The sequence below is a fragment of the Ictidomys tridecemlineatus genome, chromosome 2 (assembly GCF_052094955.1).
Source record: "Ictidomys tridecemlineatus isolate mIctTri1 chromosome 2, mIctTri1.hap1, whole genome shotgun sequence".
In the NCBI taxonomy this organism is placed as follows: domain Eukaryota; kingdom Metazoa; phylum Chordata; class Mammalia; order Rodentia; family Sciuridae; genus Ictidomys; species Ictidomys tridecemlineatus.
Window position 1 is genome coordinate 16,587,261 of NC_135478.1, and position 20,120 is coordinate 16,607,380.

The 20,120-nt window shown below is 40.1% G+C and overlaps 1 protein-coding gene and 1 long non-coding RNA gene across 56 annotated transcripts in view; one reads left to right on the plus strand and one right to left on the minus strand.

Moving 5' to 3' along the window:
• Positions 1–4,746, minus strand: part of LOC120891479 (uncharacterized) — a 74,204-nt gene extending 69,458 nt beyond the window's left edge. For 45 of the 50 annotated variants that reach the window (XR_013429146.1, XR_013429139.1, XR_013429119.1 and 42 more), the window contains exon 1: positions 4,465–4,731. This is a non-coding gene — a long non-coding RNA (uncharacterized LOC120891479). The other 5 variants (XR_013429145.1, XR_013429142.1, XR_005735913.2 and 2 more) reach the window with 3 other exon arrangements.
• A 96-nt stretch (positions 4,747–4,842) lies between these two features.
• The window catches only part of Setd2 (SET domain containing 2, histone lysine methyltransferase), a 122,179-nt gene continuing 106,901 nt past the window's right edge, over positions 4,843–20,120 (plus strand). For 5 of the 6 annotated variants that reach the window (XR_013428977.1, XM_078029148.1, XM_078029161.1 and 2 more), the window contains exon 1: positions 4,848–5,051. Coding sequence is in view for 5 of the 6 variants with exons in the window: in XM_078029148.1 (XP_077885274.1) it covers positions 4,981–5,051 (71 nt within the window). In the remaining variant the exon portion in view is untranslated. Of the gene's footprint in view, positions 5,052–20,120 lie in introns of all 6 variants that reach the window. The other variant, XM_078029153.1, reaches the window with a different exon arrangement.

Below are 20,120 nucleotides of genomic sequence, written 5' to 3' on the forward strand. Positions count from 1 at the left end.
ATTTTACATTGTTTTACACTGAAGGGTTTATATTTACTGTAATTACTGAACTATTTACACTTATTTTTATTCTATTATTTTGTGATTCCTATTTGTTTTTCTACCTTCATATTGTACATTTTTTTGCTATTTTTATTCTACTTTCTTTCACTATTAATTTGAAAATTATGTACTCTTTTAGTAATTACCCTATTATGTTTTAAGCTTTACATTTATTTATTTTTTTGTGTGTATGGTTCTGGGGTTGAATCTAGGGCCTTGTGCAAGCACTCTACCAACTGAGCTATATCCCCATTAAGCTTTACATTTAAAATAATAAATATTACTTTAATAAAGATTAAAGTTAACATATTTTCCCTCAACCTAATTAATACAAATAGCTTGGAAAACTTCAATGTCCTATATTATATGACTTTGTTGTGTAGATATTAGTTCTATTTTTCTTGACTTTATTAACCTGGAAAATTATGTAATAATATTACACTGTATGATAGTTTTAAACACTTATTTACCAATTTCGTTGCACATCATTCCTTCTCATATTAATAGTTATTTTTTAAAAAATGTTTTTAGTTGTAGATAAAAACAAATAAAACAAAATAAAGGTATTGTGTCTATGTGGTACTGAGGATTGAACCCAGGGCTTCATAACTGCGAGGCAAGCACTCTACCACTGAGCCACAGCCCTAGCCCAGGAGTTATTTTTTCTTTAGTGGTAAACTCCGGATATTTTGTCTAAAAATATCTTGAATCAGGTAAATCGGTTCAAATCCTAGTTTCACCACTCTTTAGTCATGTGCTCTAAGATATATACCTTAACTTCTGCAATCACTGGTTTATTTACCTCTGAAACTGGGATAATTTTGAGCACTGTCATCCTCTACTGAGAGAGACAAGTCTGCGGACGTGGTGGAGGAAGATGCAGTGAGAAGGTCCCGAGGCAATAAGTTCTCTCCAAGGGTGCCAAGATTCAAATTGTAATGAAAATAAATAAATAAAAAAATCATAAAAAACCCCAAAATGAAAAGCAAACATACTCTGTAATCACTTCTCTGAATGTCTGAGAACTGTAAGGAAAACAAAGTTAACACATATTGAATTACCTAGTAACATTCTTGTATATTTGAGGGTTAAAGTGTGTATTTTGAATCAGCATTTTCAAGCCTAGTGAAATGGCTGGCTTGTAGGGGCTTATGAAGACGACTTTACAGAAGAGAATGCCTGCCTGGATGTCAGCAACTTGTTAGCCAACTTCAACAGTCAAGTCTCATCAGAAAAATCCACTGTGAAGACTTTAGGAACTTCTGACTATGAATTGCAATTATATGACAAGTAATTCCAGGGCCAAGGAATGTTTTGGATTTGTATGAAAATTAAAATAACCACTATTCTAAGCTATGTTGCCTTTAATTCTGTACAATGATTAAATCTAAAGTAACTTTCAATTATATTAAGCTTTATATATCTATATAAATTTTTAAGGTAGCTAATTTTTTTTAATCTTATTTTTTTTTGTGGGGTTCTTTTTTTGTCTTTTTTGGAACTGGGGGTCAAACCCAGGGCTTTGCGAATGCAAGGCAGACGCTTTGCCACTGAGCTACATCCCAGCCCGCTAATTTTTTTTTATATTGCACAGCTATTAGTTTGCATGGACTAGATCCTTTCTCAGATTATCTTGTTTCATGCTCTCCATATATTTCTATGCTACAGAGGAGAAAGTAAACATTTAAATCACTTGCTCAAAATCTTAATTTCTAGATTAATACTTTATTTTGAAAAACCATCTTTCCCATTATATTTTAAATTAACATTAAGAAATTGGTTTGTTACAACAGAATAAATGATAATCTTTTAAAACTAAGCAGTAAATTCCTATTAAAAACTGTATAGGGCTGGGGATGTGGCTCAAGCAGTAGCACTCTCGCCTGGCATGCATGCAGCCTGGGTTCGATCTTCAGCATCACATACAAATAAATATGTTGTGTCCGATGAAAACTAAAAAATAAATATTAGGGCTGGGGATGTGGCTCAAGCGGTAGCGCGCTCGCCTGGCGTGCATGCGGCCCGGGTTCGATCCTCAGCACCACATACAAACAAAGTTGTTGTATCCGCCAAAATAAATAAATATTAAAATTCTCTTTCTCTCTCTCTTTAAAAAAAAAATTAAAATTCTCTCTCTTTAAAAAAAGATATTTAAAAAATTCTCTCTTTAAAAAAATGTATATAACTGTTTTTCCTACTGAAAGACACACAAATCATATTTCTATTTTTATGCTAGGCTGCATCTACTTGTGTTCATGATGCTATGGTTAATATGTATATAAAACTTTAGTAAAAACTAATTGTTAGACCAAATAAAGAAAAATGCATTTTGGAATATGAAACAGACTGTTCTTCTATGCAAAGGAATATTGGGGGAGCAAAGAACAAACTAGGATCAATAACAGCAAGGAATAGATTCCAAAGATAGTGGTTTTTATGGATTTTAATTGGGAATAGAATGTCTCTTATGTCTCATGTTGGGGCTTTTGGACGTTTTTCCTTTAAATGCCTTTGCAAAAGCCTTTACGTAAGCAAGCAGAGGATAATCAGCATCTGGTAATGCTAAAAACTAAATTATTCCACAGCTTTGATCAGGAGGCCAGACCCAACTATGTGTTCTGAAGATCCATTTTCTATCTTTCTTTTTTTAACTAAGCGAGCACTCTACCACTGAGCCATAATCCCAGCCCCGAATTTTCTTTCTCTTAAAAATAAGAGTCCAAAGAAACCTTAGTCTAATTATGGGAAAGTCAATATAAAAACCCTGATCACCGATTTATATTTTGGGCTAAGAATTTCCCACTGATCTCTGATTTGACATGTTTACTGCATTGGGTACTGACCAGATGAATGGCATCAAGAGACCTACAAACGTGGTTATTAAGTAAGTAGTAAACTTGTACCTGACTGCTTTCTTCTCATTTATCTCAGCTGAGGTGAGAAGAACCTCAGCTGACATTGTTTCAGCCACCTCCACCTTAAACAGCCTTTTCCTATCTGTCCAGTGTCAAATGGTTCTCAATGGCCTATGTGGCATCTAAAGCACTGGTCCTCAAGCTATTCTTTCAAAGTCTGAGTAAGTGCCTATCATTTACTAGGCACTTACTCAGTGAGTGGCAAGCATGTTCACCACAATCTCTGTGCAGTGAATGATACCCCCATTTTACAGGTCAGGCACTGGAAGCAGGAGAAGCAACCACCTCCAACGTGATATGGCTAGAAATTGGCTGGCATACACAAAGCCAGACAGAGCTAGTTCTTACCCAGTACATTAGGGTAACTGAAAAATTGGTTTAGACTTTTTCGAATATCTCATTTAACCCTCACAACAGTGAGAGGACCTGTCTGCATCAACATTCCTACCTTACAATGATCAATTTCAAAATGATCAACTGCTATTTAAAAAAAAAAAACAACAACAGGGAAATTAGTAACATTTGTAGTCCAAAAAGAAGGGACCATGGGGGCTGGGGTTGTGGCTCAGTGGTAGAGCACTTGCCTAGCACATATGAGGCACTGGGTTCCATCCTCAGCACCACATAAAAATAACTTAATAAAATAAAGGTATTGTGTCCATCTATCAACAACAACAACAACAACAACAACAAAAACCCGAATAGAGACCATGAAAGATTAAAATCTAGGGGGAAGTGATGGAGTGCATAAAGGTATGGAGGTAGGGGGTTTGCGGGGTGGGGGGGAGTGGGGGTGGGGGTGTGGAGGGTTGGGAGGGAGCCAAGAATCCCTAAATAAGAAACTACTAGACACTGTGGCCACACCCATGTAAAGAATATATTTTAAAAAGTTGCTTAGGGAAGCCTGTCTATTCTTTTACATCACATTTCAGTAATTATGGCACATACCTCCACCCATTGGTTTGTTAGTAAAATTCAAAATGAGTGGGGGGAAACTCCCCCCTCCCAGAAAACCCACAGAAGAGCTGACCCTTTGAATCATCACTTTCAAAATGATCAACTGCTATAAAATCGTCAACGTTCTGAAAGTTTAGTTAAGCGATTTATGCATTCTTGCTTCTTCCAAAACCGAGTAAAATCCCGTAGCCCTTTCAAGTTACCCTACTTCATCTCATCTTGCCATTTTTGCAGGAAACCTCCCCTCCCCACCAAGAACATAGCCCCCAGGCCTCAAGAATAGGCAGAAGCTGTCCCCTAGCCGAATTGGGGCGGTGGCGACTGCCGCGCGGAGGTGGAGGTAGGAGGTGGTAGGGACGCCGCTCCCAGCGGGCGGTGGAGCAGAAACCCAGCGGGAGCTGGATGGGGGTGGTCTCCCAAGCCGGGGTTAGAGTACACCCCGGCCCAGCTCCGCTTCCGCGCGACTGAAGAGCGAAATGAAGAGGCAGCGGGGAGAGAAAGGGAGGAGAAATAAAGGAGAGAGGCCCGGGAGGCGCGGCTGCCACTTTACCTCAGAGCCGGAGGCCCGGGATCGGCTCCCGGCGCCGCTGCCGACTCCGGCCTTCGGACCGCAAGGCTGGTGTGCTGCTGGCTCAGGCCGTTCCCCAACATCGTCGAGCGGGAGTGGCGGTGCCGCCCCTGCAGCTCGGGTACAAGCCTCTGGCACTCGCTCGGGGCTTATTGTCCGCGGACGCCGAGGGCAGGCTAGCGGGCCGCTGGCCGCACCCCGCCCCGCCCGGACCCTTCGCAGCCACGGGCGCGCCGACTGGCGGCGGAGAGCGGCCCGTGCGTGTCTCTTTAAGGGGCCGGGCTGCGAGGCTGCGGGCGGGCGGGGTGCGCGTCGCTCCGGGTGAGTGTGCGAGGGAGAGAGCGGCGGGCGGGCGCCGGCGGGAGGGAGCGAGCGAGCGAGCGAGCCAGCGACGCGGGCCCTGCCGCCGCCGCCGCGGTCGCACTAGCGGCCTCCTCCCCTCCCCCGCGCTGCCTGCCGCGGGGAGGGGGCTCGCGTCGCCGCCTCCAGCCGCTCCCGATGAAGCAGCTGCCGCCGCGGCCGCCTCCGAAGATGGGGGATTTCTACGACCCTGAGCACCCGACCCCTGAGTAAGTCTCGGCTCCGCGGCCTCCGCGGTCGTGGGCCGCTTTGGCCGGAGTCGGGTGCGTCCTGACTGGCAGTGGGGCGGGCGTCGCGAGGAGTAACGGGCCTCGCTGCTCGCGCGGCTGGTGAGAGCACCCCGCGCCGCGCCTCGGGCCCCGTCTGTCGCGGCGGCGGGCGGTCGGCCCGGCGTGGGCGCCACTGCTCGCGTCGCGGCGGCCGTTGGGCGGCGGTGGGGGAGGGGCGGCCGGCCGGAGGCCGCTGCCGCGTCCTCCCGGCGGGGGAGCGGGCCTAGGCCCTACTAGAGCCCGGCAGCCGGGTCGCAGGGCGGCTGCGGCCGAGGCCGGCGGGAGGGCGCGGCGAGGTAGGCCGAGAATCCCCGGGCTTGGGTGGAAGCTCTGCCCGCAGCCGGCCTACCGGCGGTCGCAGCCCCGACCGGAAGGGCCTAGCGCGCGCCGCCCGGCCCGGGCCGCAAAGGGCCCGCGCTGCGCTCTCGGGCTCCGTTTTTTCCCCCCTGGGAACTCGATCCTGGCCTCGTAGTGCTTCCGGCTGCGCATTCCGCACCTTGGGAGCCCGGATTTTGTAATGGTGGCGAGGTTTGTGTGGTCCCGTTGTTGAGATGACACCGGGTTTGTTTTTCCACCCGAAAATGAAAGTCCTCTGAGGGAATGCATTTTTCTGCACGTTATGGTTTTTGCACACTTTCGGACACTCTTATGTCTTTGGTAACAGGAACCTCTTACCTAAATGGGTGACTTTTACTTCATGTGAAGATAGTGAAAACGCCAGCGATCATTTGAGGATTCTCTGAAGAAGACAGTGCTAGTAAACCCAAATACAGTTTTGCCCAATAGTACTTTTCCAGTCTAGGACATTTTTACATTTCTTTTGAGGGCTGTATCTGCTGCTATTTCCTGATAACTCAGAAAGCTTTACTCCAGAGCCTGGAGTCAGTTCTTTCTCTAAGCCCTCACAAGACCATTGTTTTGAGAAGCCATTCTCAAACTCCATTACTGGTGGTAAAGTCTACACTTAAAAATATACAATTCATTTAAAAGTTAATGCAGTAGGGTTGCAAGTGAAACTGTCAAACTTTTATGGCCGGAATGATCCTAGAGATTTGTTCTTTTGATACATTTTACCTTACCTTTGCTGTGGTGGTTTTTTGAACCCGATGACAAATTTTTTCACCTTGGCCTGGAAATATCTGGACCTTGCTTGATAGTTCTTAGGTTTGATTACAACACAAAAGGATTCTGTTGGGGTGTTGGCCCTCTCTGCACAAAAAGAGAAATCATTATGTTTCTTTTCTAAAACAAAACCAACTCTTACTTGCAATATTAAGTTAACGTGGCTTTGCCCTTTTGTGGGTTCTTGGCCATGGGTTAACATTATTTTAATTAGATTGTTTTGTTGTACTGCACAGTCAGTCCAGTTACAAAGCTCATGTTGTAGGTTTTTGGTTGAGACTGTAAATTCTCAAAAAATTCTGTAAAAAATTGATAAACGCTGATTGAGCTCTTGTCCTGTAAGAAGTAACACGCTAGCCTCTGAATGGGCAAAGTGCCTGTTTTCAGTTCCTTTTGCCAGTTTGTTTGGTGAAGTTCAGAAGCATTAAGGAACACATCCTTTCACTTCTTGGGGGGAAAACAATTTTTTTTTATAATATGCAGGAAGGTGGACTCAGAAGTGCATCTTTGGACACAGGTGGGGAAGGAATCAAGGTGATTATTTTAACAAGTCTTGGAGTTTTTAGTTTTACTGTTTTTTTTCTGGCTCTACCTCGGAATTCTAATAGTGACTAAATAAGTTCTTATGTAGTTTTTTTCTTTTGTTTATTAACCTGTATGAGCGTCTGTAAAGAATTATAAAATGTTTTCTTTCATAACATTTTAAGGACTAGAGGAGATTTTGATAGGCATTCTGAACAATATTGCCTCTCTTACAGATGAAGAAAATGAAGCCTTGCCAAGAAAATGAGAAGTGAAGTGACAGCAAACCCTATACGGAAGTATATATGAACTAGTTAGTGTTTATAATGCTGGAGAGAGAAAGGAAGCACACAGTACAGGGTTAAAGAAATGGATTTCAGAGTCAGACTTTGGTTTAAACATTTGGAAGGTTACTTCATCTCTCTGAGTTTGGGTTTTCTCATCTTGGAAGTAATTATCCTAATGGTAGCAACTTACTAGGACTTCTGGGAGGATTGAATGAGATAATGCACGAGAAGTGTTTGCCACATAATGTGGCACATGTAAGTGCTTCTAGGAAGGGTCATCAGGGAATATTAAGAGGTAGTATTTAAGTTGAGCATGAAAAGGTTAGGTGGGCTTAAGTGGTGGTGGGGGTAACATGGTTGAGAGAGTGAATGACCAAATGCCCCTTTTAGACTTCAGGTCATTTGAAATGGTTGATAGATGTAAGAAGAAGTTTGAGGTGAAAAATGTAAATTCAGTTTGATTGAAGTTGCAGTTGGGGCCTGATATTTTGTATTTGTCTTGTACTTAACTCTTTATCAGACACAACTGTAAGTCCTGGCTTTTCCTGCACCATAGAGGACATTGTGTTTCAGGTGAAAATGGCTATAATCACTTAAGTATCTGTGCATTAGGTGTCTAATATAGGGCAAAGACAGGTGTTGAGGACACTGTAAATTAGATCAGGTTAGTCTTCAAGGACGTTTTCTAATGAGGGAGATAGACAAGTACTTAACAGTGACACAAAAGCTGTTTTTTTTTTTTTTTTTGATACTGGGATTGAACCCAGGGGCACTCACCCACTAAGCCATATCCCTAGCCCATTTTTATATTTTGTTTAGAGACAGAGTCTTAGAGCCTCGCTTAAGTTGCTGAGGCTGGCTTTGAACTTGTGATCTTCATGCCTCAGCCTCCCACCTCTGGGATTACAGGTGTGCGTGCACCACCATTTTTTTAATATGCTTGTCTGTGCTAAAAGTAACCATAGTAGGGGTGGTTGGTATGTGTGTATATATATATATTTAAAAAAATTTTTTGCCCTTGGGTTTAAGGAGGAATGATAAACAGTAAATTACATAGAATTAATATTATATAGACTAATATTTTTAGGCAAAGGCTTAAAGGTGACATAGCCATGTTAGTATCTGGAGAGAAAGCATTTAAAGGAGAGGGAATGGTTCTAAAGTGTTGAGGCAGACCTCTGAGTTCTTCCCAGTATGGCTAGAATGGAATGGTCGATAAAGAATGATATTGAATTGGGTCATGATGGGGTGGGGTACAGATTTCTTTCTTTCTTTTTTTTGGGAGGTACTGAGGATTGTGCGGTGCAGATTTTGTAGAGCTTTGTAGAGCCATTATGGAGACTTGTCTGGTAGGTTTTTGGGGTTTGTTTTTTGAGATGGAATCTCTCACTGTGTTGTTGTCCAGACTGGCCTCAGATGCCAAGGCTCAAGTGATTCTCCTCAGCCCCCAAGTAACTGGGACTGAAGATGTGAGCCACTCTGCTAGGCTGCTGGGAAATTTAAACAGTCTGCTTTCAGTTTTAGAAGGAACACTTCATTGTCCAGAGGAACAACAGTGGAAGTTTGAAGATTGTAAGGAAGCTAGTAATCCAGACAAGGGCTGACTTGTACCAATGTGGTAAAAGAAGAATGGTGAAAAATGGTTGGATTATGAATATATTTTGAAAATCAAACTGGTATGATTTGTTGATAAGATCATATGTAGTGTGAGGACCTGAGGATGCTTATAGGGTTTTTATCTGAGCAGTTAGAAATTTGCCATTCATTAAGATAGGAATGAATGGCTGTGGAAAGAGCAAGTATGGAGACTAGATCAGTAATTCAGTGTTAGACATTTGGGTTGAATTGATAGATATCTAAGTTTAGAATTTGGGGGAAAGGTCTGGATTGATGATAAATTTTATAGTTATTGACTTGGGTAGTATTTAAAGCCATAAGCCTAGATGAGATCAAGGGATTCATTGTAGAAAGAAAAGGACCAAGGTCCTTTGAAACTCCAGTGTTAAGAAGATTGTGTTAGTATCCAGTGTAAAACTGTTAACACAGATCACATCATGAGAAAAATTACCTTTTCAGTAACCTCTAATTAGAAGTTAGCATTTCTTTCAATTATATAAACAATGAATTAAAGTACTAGTTATAGTATCTGTGATTTTGGTACCAATACAAATCACATATTTTAATTATTTGATTATTATAGATATCTCAAAATATTTATGTTCATCTCTATATCAAAATTACAGTGCATATTAGCTATACCTCTAGATTTTTAAGAAACATGTTACTATTTCACACTTCCCAGTTTTTTACCTCATAATTTTTTTAAGAGAGAGAGGAGAGAGAGAGAGGGAGGGAGGGAGGGAGGGAGGGGGAGGGAGGGAGGGAGGGAGAGAATCTTTAATATTTATTTTTTAGTTCTTGGCAGACACAACATCTTTGTTGGTATGTGGTGCTGAGGATCGAACCCAGGCCGCACGCATGCCAGGCGAGCGCGTTAATGCTTGAGCCACATCCCCAGCCCCTACCTCATATAATTGGTGTCCTTTGTAATCCTATATACTTTATCTAATACATTTAAAAAAATTAGACTGAAAAGCTTAAAATTAGACCATAAGCTTAATTAGACTGTTAAAATGGTTGAGGGTCTTCTCCTCCCACCCATCACCACCATGCCAAAAAAAAAAAAAAAGGTAAAACCCTGGGCTCTGGAGTCAGAACTCCTGATTTAGAATCTCACCTTTTTTTTTTTTTTAAACTTAATAGTTTTGTGAATTTGGGCAAGTTTCTTTTTCTCTTTGCAATACTGGTGATTGAATCCGGGATTACTCTACCACTGAGCTACATTCTCAGCCCTTTTTATTTTTATTTTGAGACAGGGTCTTACTAAATTGCCCAGGCAGACCCCAAACTTATGATCTTTCTGCCTTAGCCTCTCAAGTATCTGAGATTATAGGCATGCCCCACCATGTTTAGCAAAAGTTTGTCCTTTTTTTTTTTTTTTGATAGAGGGGATTGGACTCTAGGGCACTTGACCATTGAGCCACAACCCCAGTCCTATTTTTTATTTTAGAGCTTTGTAGAGCCATTATCGAGACTTGTCTGGTAGGTTTTTGGGGTTTGTTTTAGAGAAGGGTCTCACTGAGTTGCTTAGTGCCTTGCTTTTGCTGAGGCTGGTTTTGAACTCTCAATTCTCTTGTCTCAACCTTCTAAGCTGCTGGGATTACTGGCATGTGCCACCATTTCCAGCTAAAAGTTTCTTAATTACTCTGTGCCTTGGTGTCTTTATCTACAAAGTGGGGATCATAATAGTATCCTCTGCAAAGGGTTTTTTGAAAATTTAAGAATTAGGACACTGTTTTTTTTTTTTTTTAAGTATTGAATGGAAAGATTTGGCTAGAAAGAATAGTACTTAAAAGGTACTACCATGTAAAGGTATGGTGAATGTAGTAAAAAGAAAGTTGTTAACTGTGAAAAATATTTCAACATGTTTAAAATATGAAGCAGTGAGGAGAGTCAACTTATCATTGTTTGTCATAGAAGATGGAGATGCTATAGGAAACCAGCTGAGAGAAAGTAACATAATGTGGGCACCAAATTCTGTAGAAGAGCCTTAGCTTTGTAGCCAGTATATGAAGCAGAATTTTTGTTGTTTTATAAAGAACAGTGTTTAGCTTTATAGTGATTAAAGTTTGGATCCATTGAATGTTGGTACTCTTTTTGGGCTACTGGGGTACTTAAGTTTGGAAAGTCTAATAAACTATCCTAGTGCTTAGGATAGGGTATCCTTCTTTGGTATGTCCTTGTTTGTTCTTGTCTTTTCTAAATTTCCAACAGATTGTTTTCATTTTATTGACACATTATGTCTTAAGAAAAGTATCAAGCAACTGTTGATACAGTTGTGTTTTCCTAAGAAATGGCCAAGCCATATTATATACATGTAAAGTTATCTTTTTAAAAGTTATACTTCCTTAGATTTATTAGGACTTTGGTATTATCCAGTCTTCTCTGCTGCTTTTCACTGTAGTGACTAATTGACTTCATCTATTCCTTTTCTGGACACTTAAATGCTTTGGGACTCTTTTTTTTTTTTTTTTAGTTGTAGATGGACACAATACCTTTTATTTATTTATATATTTTCAGAATTTTTTTTTTAGTTATTGATGGACACAATACCTTTATTTTATTTACTTTTATGTGGTGCCGAGGATCAAACCAGTGCCTCATGCTTGCGAGGCAAGTGCTCTGCTGCTGAGCTACAATTTATTATTTAAAAAATATCCTTCCAGTTATACATGGACACAATATCCTCATTTTATTTGTCCATCTCTTTTTAATGTGCTGAGGATCAAACCCAGTGCCTCACACGTGGGAGGCAGGCACTCTGCCACTGAGCCACAACCCCAGCCCCAGTATTCATATTTTTTTATGGGGTGCTAAGGATCAAATCCAGTGCTTCACACATGCAGGGCAAGCCCTCTACCATTGAACCACATCCCTTGGACACCCCCCCCTTTTTTTTTTGGGTACCAGGGATTGAATCCAGGGCCCCTTAACCACTGAGCCACATCCCCAGCCTCTTTTATGTTTTGTTTTGAGACAGGGTCTTGCTAAGTTGTTAAGACTGGCTTTGAACTTGTGATCCTCCTGTCTCAACCTCCCAAGTTGCTGGGATTATAGGAGTGTGCCACTGCACACAGCATAACTTACTTTATTAGTTGTTGATGGACCTTTATTTTAATTATTTATTTATGTGTGCTGAGAATTGAACCCAGTGTCTCACACATGCTAGGCAAGCACTCTACCACTGAGCTGTAGCTCCAGCACAACTTATTCTTTAACAGATGTTTGTAATAACCTTTTTTTTTTTTTAAACCCTAATACTCACTGTTCTATCTTGTCAGTTTTTGAGGAGAGGCTAGAATAGTCATGTTGGATAGCAAATAATGGCCAGCCTGAATTAGAGAATCCAAAGTTAAGCAGCTTTATCATTTCTGTTAATTCATTCAAGAGAACTATCAAGTACCATATTTTATGACACACTAAGCTATTAATGTAAGGCCCTGAAAGTGAGTTCATATTGGAAATGAAGCAAGACATTTATACCTATAGTTACCAAAAATCAGATTTAGAATTCTTATTTTTCTGAGAGCATCCATTCTTTTTTTAATTTTATTAATTTTTTTTACATATGACCGCGGAATGCATTACAATTCATATATCTGGTTGTATACAAAGTATATTCACACCAATTCGTGTCTTCATACATGTGCTTTGGATAATGAGGTCCATCACATTCCACCATATTTAAAAAAAATATTATTTAGTTTTAGGTGGACACAATATCTTTATTTTATATTTATTTGGTGCTGAGGATCGAACCCATGCCTCATGCATGCTAGGCAAATGCTCTACCACTGAGCCACACACCCAGCCCACATTCCACCATCGTTTCTAATCCCATGCCCCCTCCCTACCCCTCTGTCCTATCTAGAGTTCCTCTGTTCCTCCCATGGGGCCCCTATGTACCCCACTGTGAATCAGTCTCCTTATATCAGATAAAACATTTGGCATTTGTTTTTTTGGGGGATTGGCTAACTTCACCTAGCATTATCTTCTCCAACTCCATACATTTACCTGCAAATGCCCCTGATTTTATTCCCTTTTATCGCTGAGTAATGTTCCATTGTGTGTATATGCCACTTTTTAAAAAAAATCCGTTTATCTACTGCAGGGCATCTAGGTTGTTTCCACCGGTTAGCTATTGTGAGTTGTGCTGCCATAAACATGGATGTGGTTGTGTACCTGCTATTTTTAAGTCCTTTGGGTATAGACTGAGGAGAGGGATAGCTGGGTCAAATGGTGGCTTTATTCCCAGTTTTCCAAGAAATCTCCATACTGCTTTCCACATTGGCTGCACCAATTTGCAGTCCCACCAGCAGTGTATGAGTGTACCTTTTTCCTCACATCCTCACCAACACTTATTGTTGTTTGTATTCATAATAGCTGCCATTCTGATGGGAGTGAGATGAAATTTTAGGGTAGTTTTGATTTGTATTTCTCTAATTGCTAGAGATGATGAACATTTTTTCATGTATTTGTTGATTGATTATATATCCTCTTCTGAGAAGTGTCTGTTCAGGTCCTTGGCCCATTTATTGTTTTGGGTTATTTGTTTTTTTTGGTGTTCAGTTCTTTATATACCCTAGTGCTCTGTCTGATGTGTGGGGGGTAAAAATTTGCTCCCAAGATGCAGGCTCTCTGTTCACCTGACAAGATTGTTTCTTTTGCTAAAAAGAAACTTTTTTTTTTTTTTTTTAAGAAAGAGAGAGAGGAGAGAGAGAGAGAATTTTTTTAATATTTATTTTTTAGTTCTCGGCAGACACAACATCTTTGTTGGTATGTGGTGCTGAGGCTCGAACCCGGGCAGCACGCATGCCAGGTGAGCGCGCTACCGCTTGAGCCACATCCCCAGCCCAAAAGAAACTTTTTTTAAAAAAATATTTTTTAGTAGTTGATGGACCTTTATTTATTTGTATGTGGTGCTGAGAATTGAACCCAGTGCGTCACATGCTAGACAAGCGTGCTACCACTGAGCCACAAACCCAGCCCTGAAAAGAAACTTTTTAGCTTGAATCCACCCCATTTATTGATTCTTGATTTTAATTCTAGCACTATAGGAGTCTTATTAAGGAAGTTGGGGCCTAATCCAACATGATGAAGATTAGGGATTACTTTTTCTTCTATTAGACACAAGGTCTCTGGTTTAATTTTTAGGTCCTTGATCCACTTTGAGTTGAATTTTGTGCATGGTGAGAGATAGGGGTTTAATTTCATTTTGTTGCATATGGATTTCCAGTTTTCCCAGCTCCATTTGTTGAGGAGGTTATCTTTTCTCCAATGTATGTTTTTGGCACCTTTGTTTAATATAAGATAATTGTAATTTTGTGGATTAGTCTCTGCGTCCTCTATTCTGTACCAACCTGTTTTGGTGCCAATACCATGCTGTTTTTGTTACTATTGCTTTATACTATAGTTTAAGGTCTGGTATACTGATACTACCTGCTTTACTCTTCCTGCTAAGAATTGCTTTAGTTATTCTGGGTCTCTTATTTTTCAGATGAATTTCATAATTGCTTTTTCTATTTCCATGAGGAATGCCATTGGGATTTTGATCAGAATCGCATTAAATTTGAATAGTGCTTTTGGTAGTATGGTCATTTAGAAAATATAAATTCTGCCTATCCAAGAGCAAGGTAGATCTTTTCATCTTGAGCATCCACTCTTTAAAAAAAAAAAAAAATCTGTGTATTTTTTTGGGGGGAGTTGGGGGCATGTGTCAGGGATTGAACTCAGGGGCACTCAGACACTGAGCCTCGTCCCCAGCCTTATTTTGTATTTTATATGTTGTATACCTTCAGTGATACAGGGTCTCACTGAGTTGCTTAGTGCCTCGCAGTTGTTTGTTGAGGCTGGCTTTGAACTTGTGATCCTCCTGTCTCAGCTTCCCAAGCCGCTGGGATTCTAGGTGTATGCCACTGCACCTGTCTAAAATCTGTGTATTTTGAAAGAAATTTCAAACATAAAGGAAGTTTCAGAATAATATAATGAATTTCTATACACACACACACATATGTATAAATATACATTTATTTATTTTTGAGACAGGGTCTTGCTGAATTTACTTGGGGCCTTGCCAAGCAACTGAGACTGGCCTGGAACTTGGGATCTTCTTGCCTTAGCCTCTTAAGTTGCTGGAGTTACAAGCATAACCACACTTGGTGAATTCCCATATAAAAAAAATCTAGAACTTTATTGTACAAATACTCAGCAAACAGTATAGTTTGTACAGTCTTTTTGGCAGCTTGTATAATGTCACTAGCTTTAGGTGAACATGTCAAAAAGTGGTTGTTGAATATAAAGAATTTCCCCAATATACAGTATCGCTCAGGTGCATAAGGGAGACAATGAGACTTGAAGTATTGCTTGGTGTGGTGGCACATGCCTGTAATTCCAGTGGCTCCGGAGGCTGAGGCAGGAGGATAAGTTCAAAGCCAGCCTTAGCAAAAGAGAGGTGCTAAGCAACGATGAGACCCTGTCTCTAAGTAAAATACAGAATAGGGCTGGGGATGTGGCTTAGTGGTCAAGTGCCCCTGAGTTTAATTCCCAGTACCAAAACAAAACAAAAAATCAAAAAGAAGTACTTAGTGTTTTTTTTTTCTTGGAATACTTTTCTTTCTTATAAGAGAAGATAATGACAATGTCGATAAGTTATGAAATTGGGAACAGAAGTTAGAACCTATGATAGGATATTTTTATTTTTTTCAGCTGTGCATATGTTTGCTGCAAAATTTTCTGTTAGTCCTTAGCTTTAAATTTTTAATTTTCATCATTACTACTTTTTTGTATATTTATAAATATTCTATGTGTGTGTGTGTGTATATGTATATGTGTGTATATGTGTGTGTGTATGGGTATGTGTGTGTGAGTATGTGTGTGTGTGTGTGTGTGTGTGTGTGTGTGTGTATATATATATATATCCCCCATTGAACCCGGGGCCTTGTGAATGCTAGGCAAATACTCTACTACTGAGCTATATTCCCACCTTTTTTTTTTTTTTGGTCTGGCTAAGTTACCCAGGTTGGCCTCAAACTTATGATCCTCCTGTCTCAGCCTTCTAAGTAGCTGGGTTTACAGACATAAAAGATATGTTTGTATACATGTATGCTTCTACAATCCCCAGTGCAAGTGCTCTACCACAGAGTTATAGTCGCAGCCCTTAATTTTCCAATTTTAAAAATGATTTGATGCTTAATAAAATGAAACATTTAAGAAAGCCTAACGTTTCATTGGAGCTTAGCTAGCTTAGCATTCATCCATATTCTTATACAATTTAGACTTGTTTAGATTTGTTGTGGACCTAGGGAATTTTGTAGATCCATATAGAAAATTCAGAGACCATAATGAATATGTTATAGAATATATTAGTCTTTTAATTAGAGGAATCCTAGTAACTAGCAGCTGGGTACATAGTATGTAGTAAATAGTATGAGCTTAGTAAATATTAGAAGTAAATAATATGGGGGGCTAGGGATATAGCTTAGTAGGTAGAGTGCTTGCCTCTCATGTACAGGGCCCTGGGTTCAATCCTCAGAACCACCAGGGGAAAAAAAAAATACACACACTCACGATTCTTTGTAATTATCATTGTAGTTTCCTGATAGAGTGAATGTTAGTCTACCAGTAGCAGTGTAAATAATTGCTGCTGCTTATTATTAAGACATTCTTTTTTAAAATATGTATTTTTTTTATAGTTGGACACAGTACCTTTATTTTATTTATTTTTATGTGGTGCTGAGGATCCTAGGACCTCGCACATGCTAGGCAAGTGCTCTACTGCTGAGCCACAATCCCAGCCCCCCATATTGTTAAGACATTCTTAAATAACTATTAGGTTTTAACAGAGGATCCTGGTCAGGAAATTGAGTGGTTTGTGTTGGGCTGGTGGCAGTGATGTGGTGCTCAGTGCACTGTTTTTTTTTTTTTTTAAATGGTACTGGGTATCAAACCATGTAAACCAGGCAAGCATTTTACCACTGACTCCATCCCTAGTACAACTCTTCCCAACCCTGGACTTAAAATTTTTTAAAAATTTGAAACAGGGTCTGAGTTGCCCCGGCAGGCTTCACACTTGTGATCCTCCTGCCTTAGTCTCCTGTGTAGCTGGGATTACAGATAATGTGCCACTGTGTCTGGCCTCAGTGTACTTTTTATGCCCTTCTGGTCCCAACAGGGATGAACTGATCAAAGTTGGGGATTTCATGAAGGTGAACTCAAAGAGTATGATTCATGTATGTCAAAATACAATGTATTGTCATGTATATCTAAAAAGAGCAAATAAAACATAAAAAAGAAGAAAATATCAACAAGTTAACAATATCAAATAAAAGTCCACATGGAAAAAACCCATCCAAAACCAAAAAAAAGCATGAGTGCTACCATAGGTAGGACAGCTCATTGTGTTTTGTGATAAATTAGTCCTCCTTGTTGCCAGCCTTTTCAGTTTTTTTGTATTTGTGGTTTTTTAGAATGGATAATCATTTAAAGTTAAACTGTACTTTACCTTTGTTCTGTGGATTTTCTATCCAAATTCTTTACATCAGTAGTCTCACCTTTCTCTTTATAAATACGAGGGTCCAAAAGAAAGTGAGGAACCTTGGATAAGGTAATAAATCAAGGGAAGTTTTTATATATATCAAAAGTCCATTTGGGAGGCTGAGATTGTGGCTTAGTGGTAGAGCTCTTGTTTAGTATGTGCAAGGCCCTGGGTTCGATCCTCAGCACCACATAAAAGTAAATAAACAAAGATATTGTGTCCAACTACTTCTAAAAAATAAATATTAAAAAAAAAGACGATTTGGAAGCTCATTTCCAAGGAGAATTTCAGACTATTTAAGAAAGCTGAACAGACAAAGGGAAAAAGCTGGGTGTCTTCTGAGAAGACATTTGGGCTTCTAATCCTCTAGCATACACATTCATAAGGTCAGAGGAAAAGAACCAATGAAGGTAAGGAATTCCCTGAACTCTCCAAATTGAGTCATTATCAGCAGCATGGAAAAGAAGTGGCTCAGAATACAGTAATCTAGTTGTTTATGAATGGCAGCTCTTCTAAATGTTAGTCCTTAATATCATTAAAAAGTTAGTCTTATAAATTCTGGCATTGTTACCAAACTAGTGAGTGGAGCCTTAACTTGTTTGGGCCTCCTTTTCCTCCCTTATATGTAAAATGAGAGGCACTAAGTCTTTTGTCCTTTAAAACTGAAAAGTGGTAGAAAATGTTACTCGGAGATTGAGGCTTTTGTTTTTCTGATCAAAGTTGGGCATTTCATGAAGGTGAAATTTTGTGTATTAGGTATAAAAAGTCAGTGCTTTTTATACCTAATTCACAAAATTTTTCAGTTTTCTGAATATTAAACTATATGAGGCAATTACACAGTTATATATAAGCTCTTTCATTATAATTGAGCCTTTTTGTTGAAAAACTAGCTGAGGTTGAACTCTTGACTATTAATTTATTCAGCTAACATTTATCAAATATCTTTTTTTTTTTTAGAGAGAGAATTTTTTTTAATATTTATTTTTTAGTTTTTTGGCAAACACAACATCTTTGTATGTGGTGCTGAGGATCGAACCCGGGCCGGATGCATGCCAGGCAAGCATGCTACCACTTGAGCCACATCCCCAGCCCCCCCCTTTTTTTTAAGAGAGAGAATTTTAATATTTATCTTTTAGTTTTTGGTGGACACAACATCTTTGTTTATATGTGGTGCTGAGGATTGAACCCGGGTCGCACGTATGCCAGACGAGTGCTCTACAGCTTGAGCCACATCCCCAGCTGTCAAATATCTAAAGATAAGATAAAGATAAGGAAGTAAACACAATGTGCTGGGCATGGTGGTGCACTACACACCTGTAGTTCCAGTCGCTCAAGAGGGTGAGGCAGGAAGTTGCAAGTTCAAAGCCAACCTCAGCAACCTAGCAAGGCCCTAAGCAAGTCAGTGAGATCCTGTCTCTAAATAAAATATAGAAAATGACTGGGAATGTGGCTCATTGGTTGAGTGCCCTTAGGTTCAATCTCCTGTACCAAAAAAAGAAGTAAACACAATGTGCTGTGGCAGGGACATCTAACCCAGACTGTAGAATAGATTGGGGAGGAGTGCCCAGAAATATGAACTTAGTCTGGAATAACTGGAGTTAGGCTAAAGAGGGGTAGGCAAATGGTAAAGGATATTCTAGGACTATATTATAGGGGAGGATACAAAGAGAAAATTGTTTCTATGCCCATTTCTAGCTAGACTCCTCTGTGGTTGCTGCCCAGTGTCAATTTCTGAGCAGCATGAATGGTGTCTAGTGTAGAGGGTTCTCAATACTATACTAATGACTTCTCATTCCTCTGGCTCCCACTTTTACCACCCTTAACTTATTCGACTTACCATGCTGTAATTTTATTTATTTATTTATTTATTTATTTATTTTTAATATTTATTTTTCCATTTCTTGGCGGACACAACACCTTTGTTTGTATGTGGTGCTGAGGATCGAACCCAGGCCGCTCGCATGCCAGGCGGGCGCGCTACCGCTTGAGCCACATCCCCAGCCCCCATGCTGTAATTTTAAAGGTTTGAAGATATAGTGACTCTCATCTTACATATAAGGGAGTCAAAGTTCAGGTTATGCTCACCGGCTATTTTGGTAACAATATCAGAACTTGAATGAAGATTTCATTTACCAGTTTACCACCCAAGTGTGGTGGTGTGCACTGAAATTCCAGCAACTCCGGATACTGTGGCAGGAGGATCTAAAGTTCAAGCCTATCCTGGGCAACTTAGCAAGATCCTATCTTAAAATAAGAAACAAAGGGCTGAGGAGGTAGAGGACCTCCGTACCAAAACAAAACTAAGCCCTTTTCCAATTTATCAAAGACTTAGTGTTATTTTTTTGGTACCAGGTATAGAACCCAGTGGTGCTAAACCATGTCCCCTACCCTTTTTATTTTGAGATGGGGTCTTATTAAGGCTCAGGGCCTTGCTAAGTTGGTAAGGCTGTCTTTGAACTCATGATCTTCCTGTCTCCGCCTGCTGAGCTGCTAGAATTAAGGTGTGTGCTACTGTGCTTAGCAATTAAAGATTTTTTTTTTTCTTGTAGTGCTGGGGATTGAACCCAGGGCCTTGTGCATGTGAGGCAAGTTCTCTACCAACTGAGCTATCTACCAACTGAGCTATGTCCCCAGCCTAAAAGACTAACTTTTTAATAGTGGTAAGGAATAACATTTAGAAGAGCTGTCATTCATAAACAACTAGGTTACTGTATTCTGAGTTACTTATTTTTCAAGGGATCTTTAGAATTAATCTTGACATGCGTATATAATGGTTCAGGGAATTCCTTACCTCTGTTGGTTCTTTTCCTTTGAAGTTATGAATGAATGTGTATGCTAGAGGATTAGAAGCCCAAATGTCTTCTCAGCAAAAGGTATGTTTTGGAAGTGGACCATCCAGATTGTTCCTTTTGTCTGGTCAGCTTT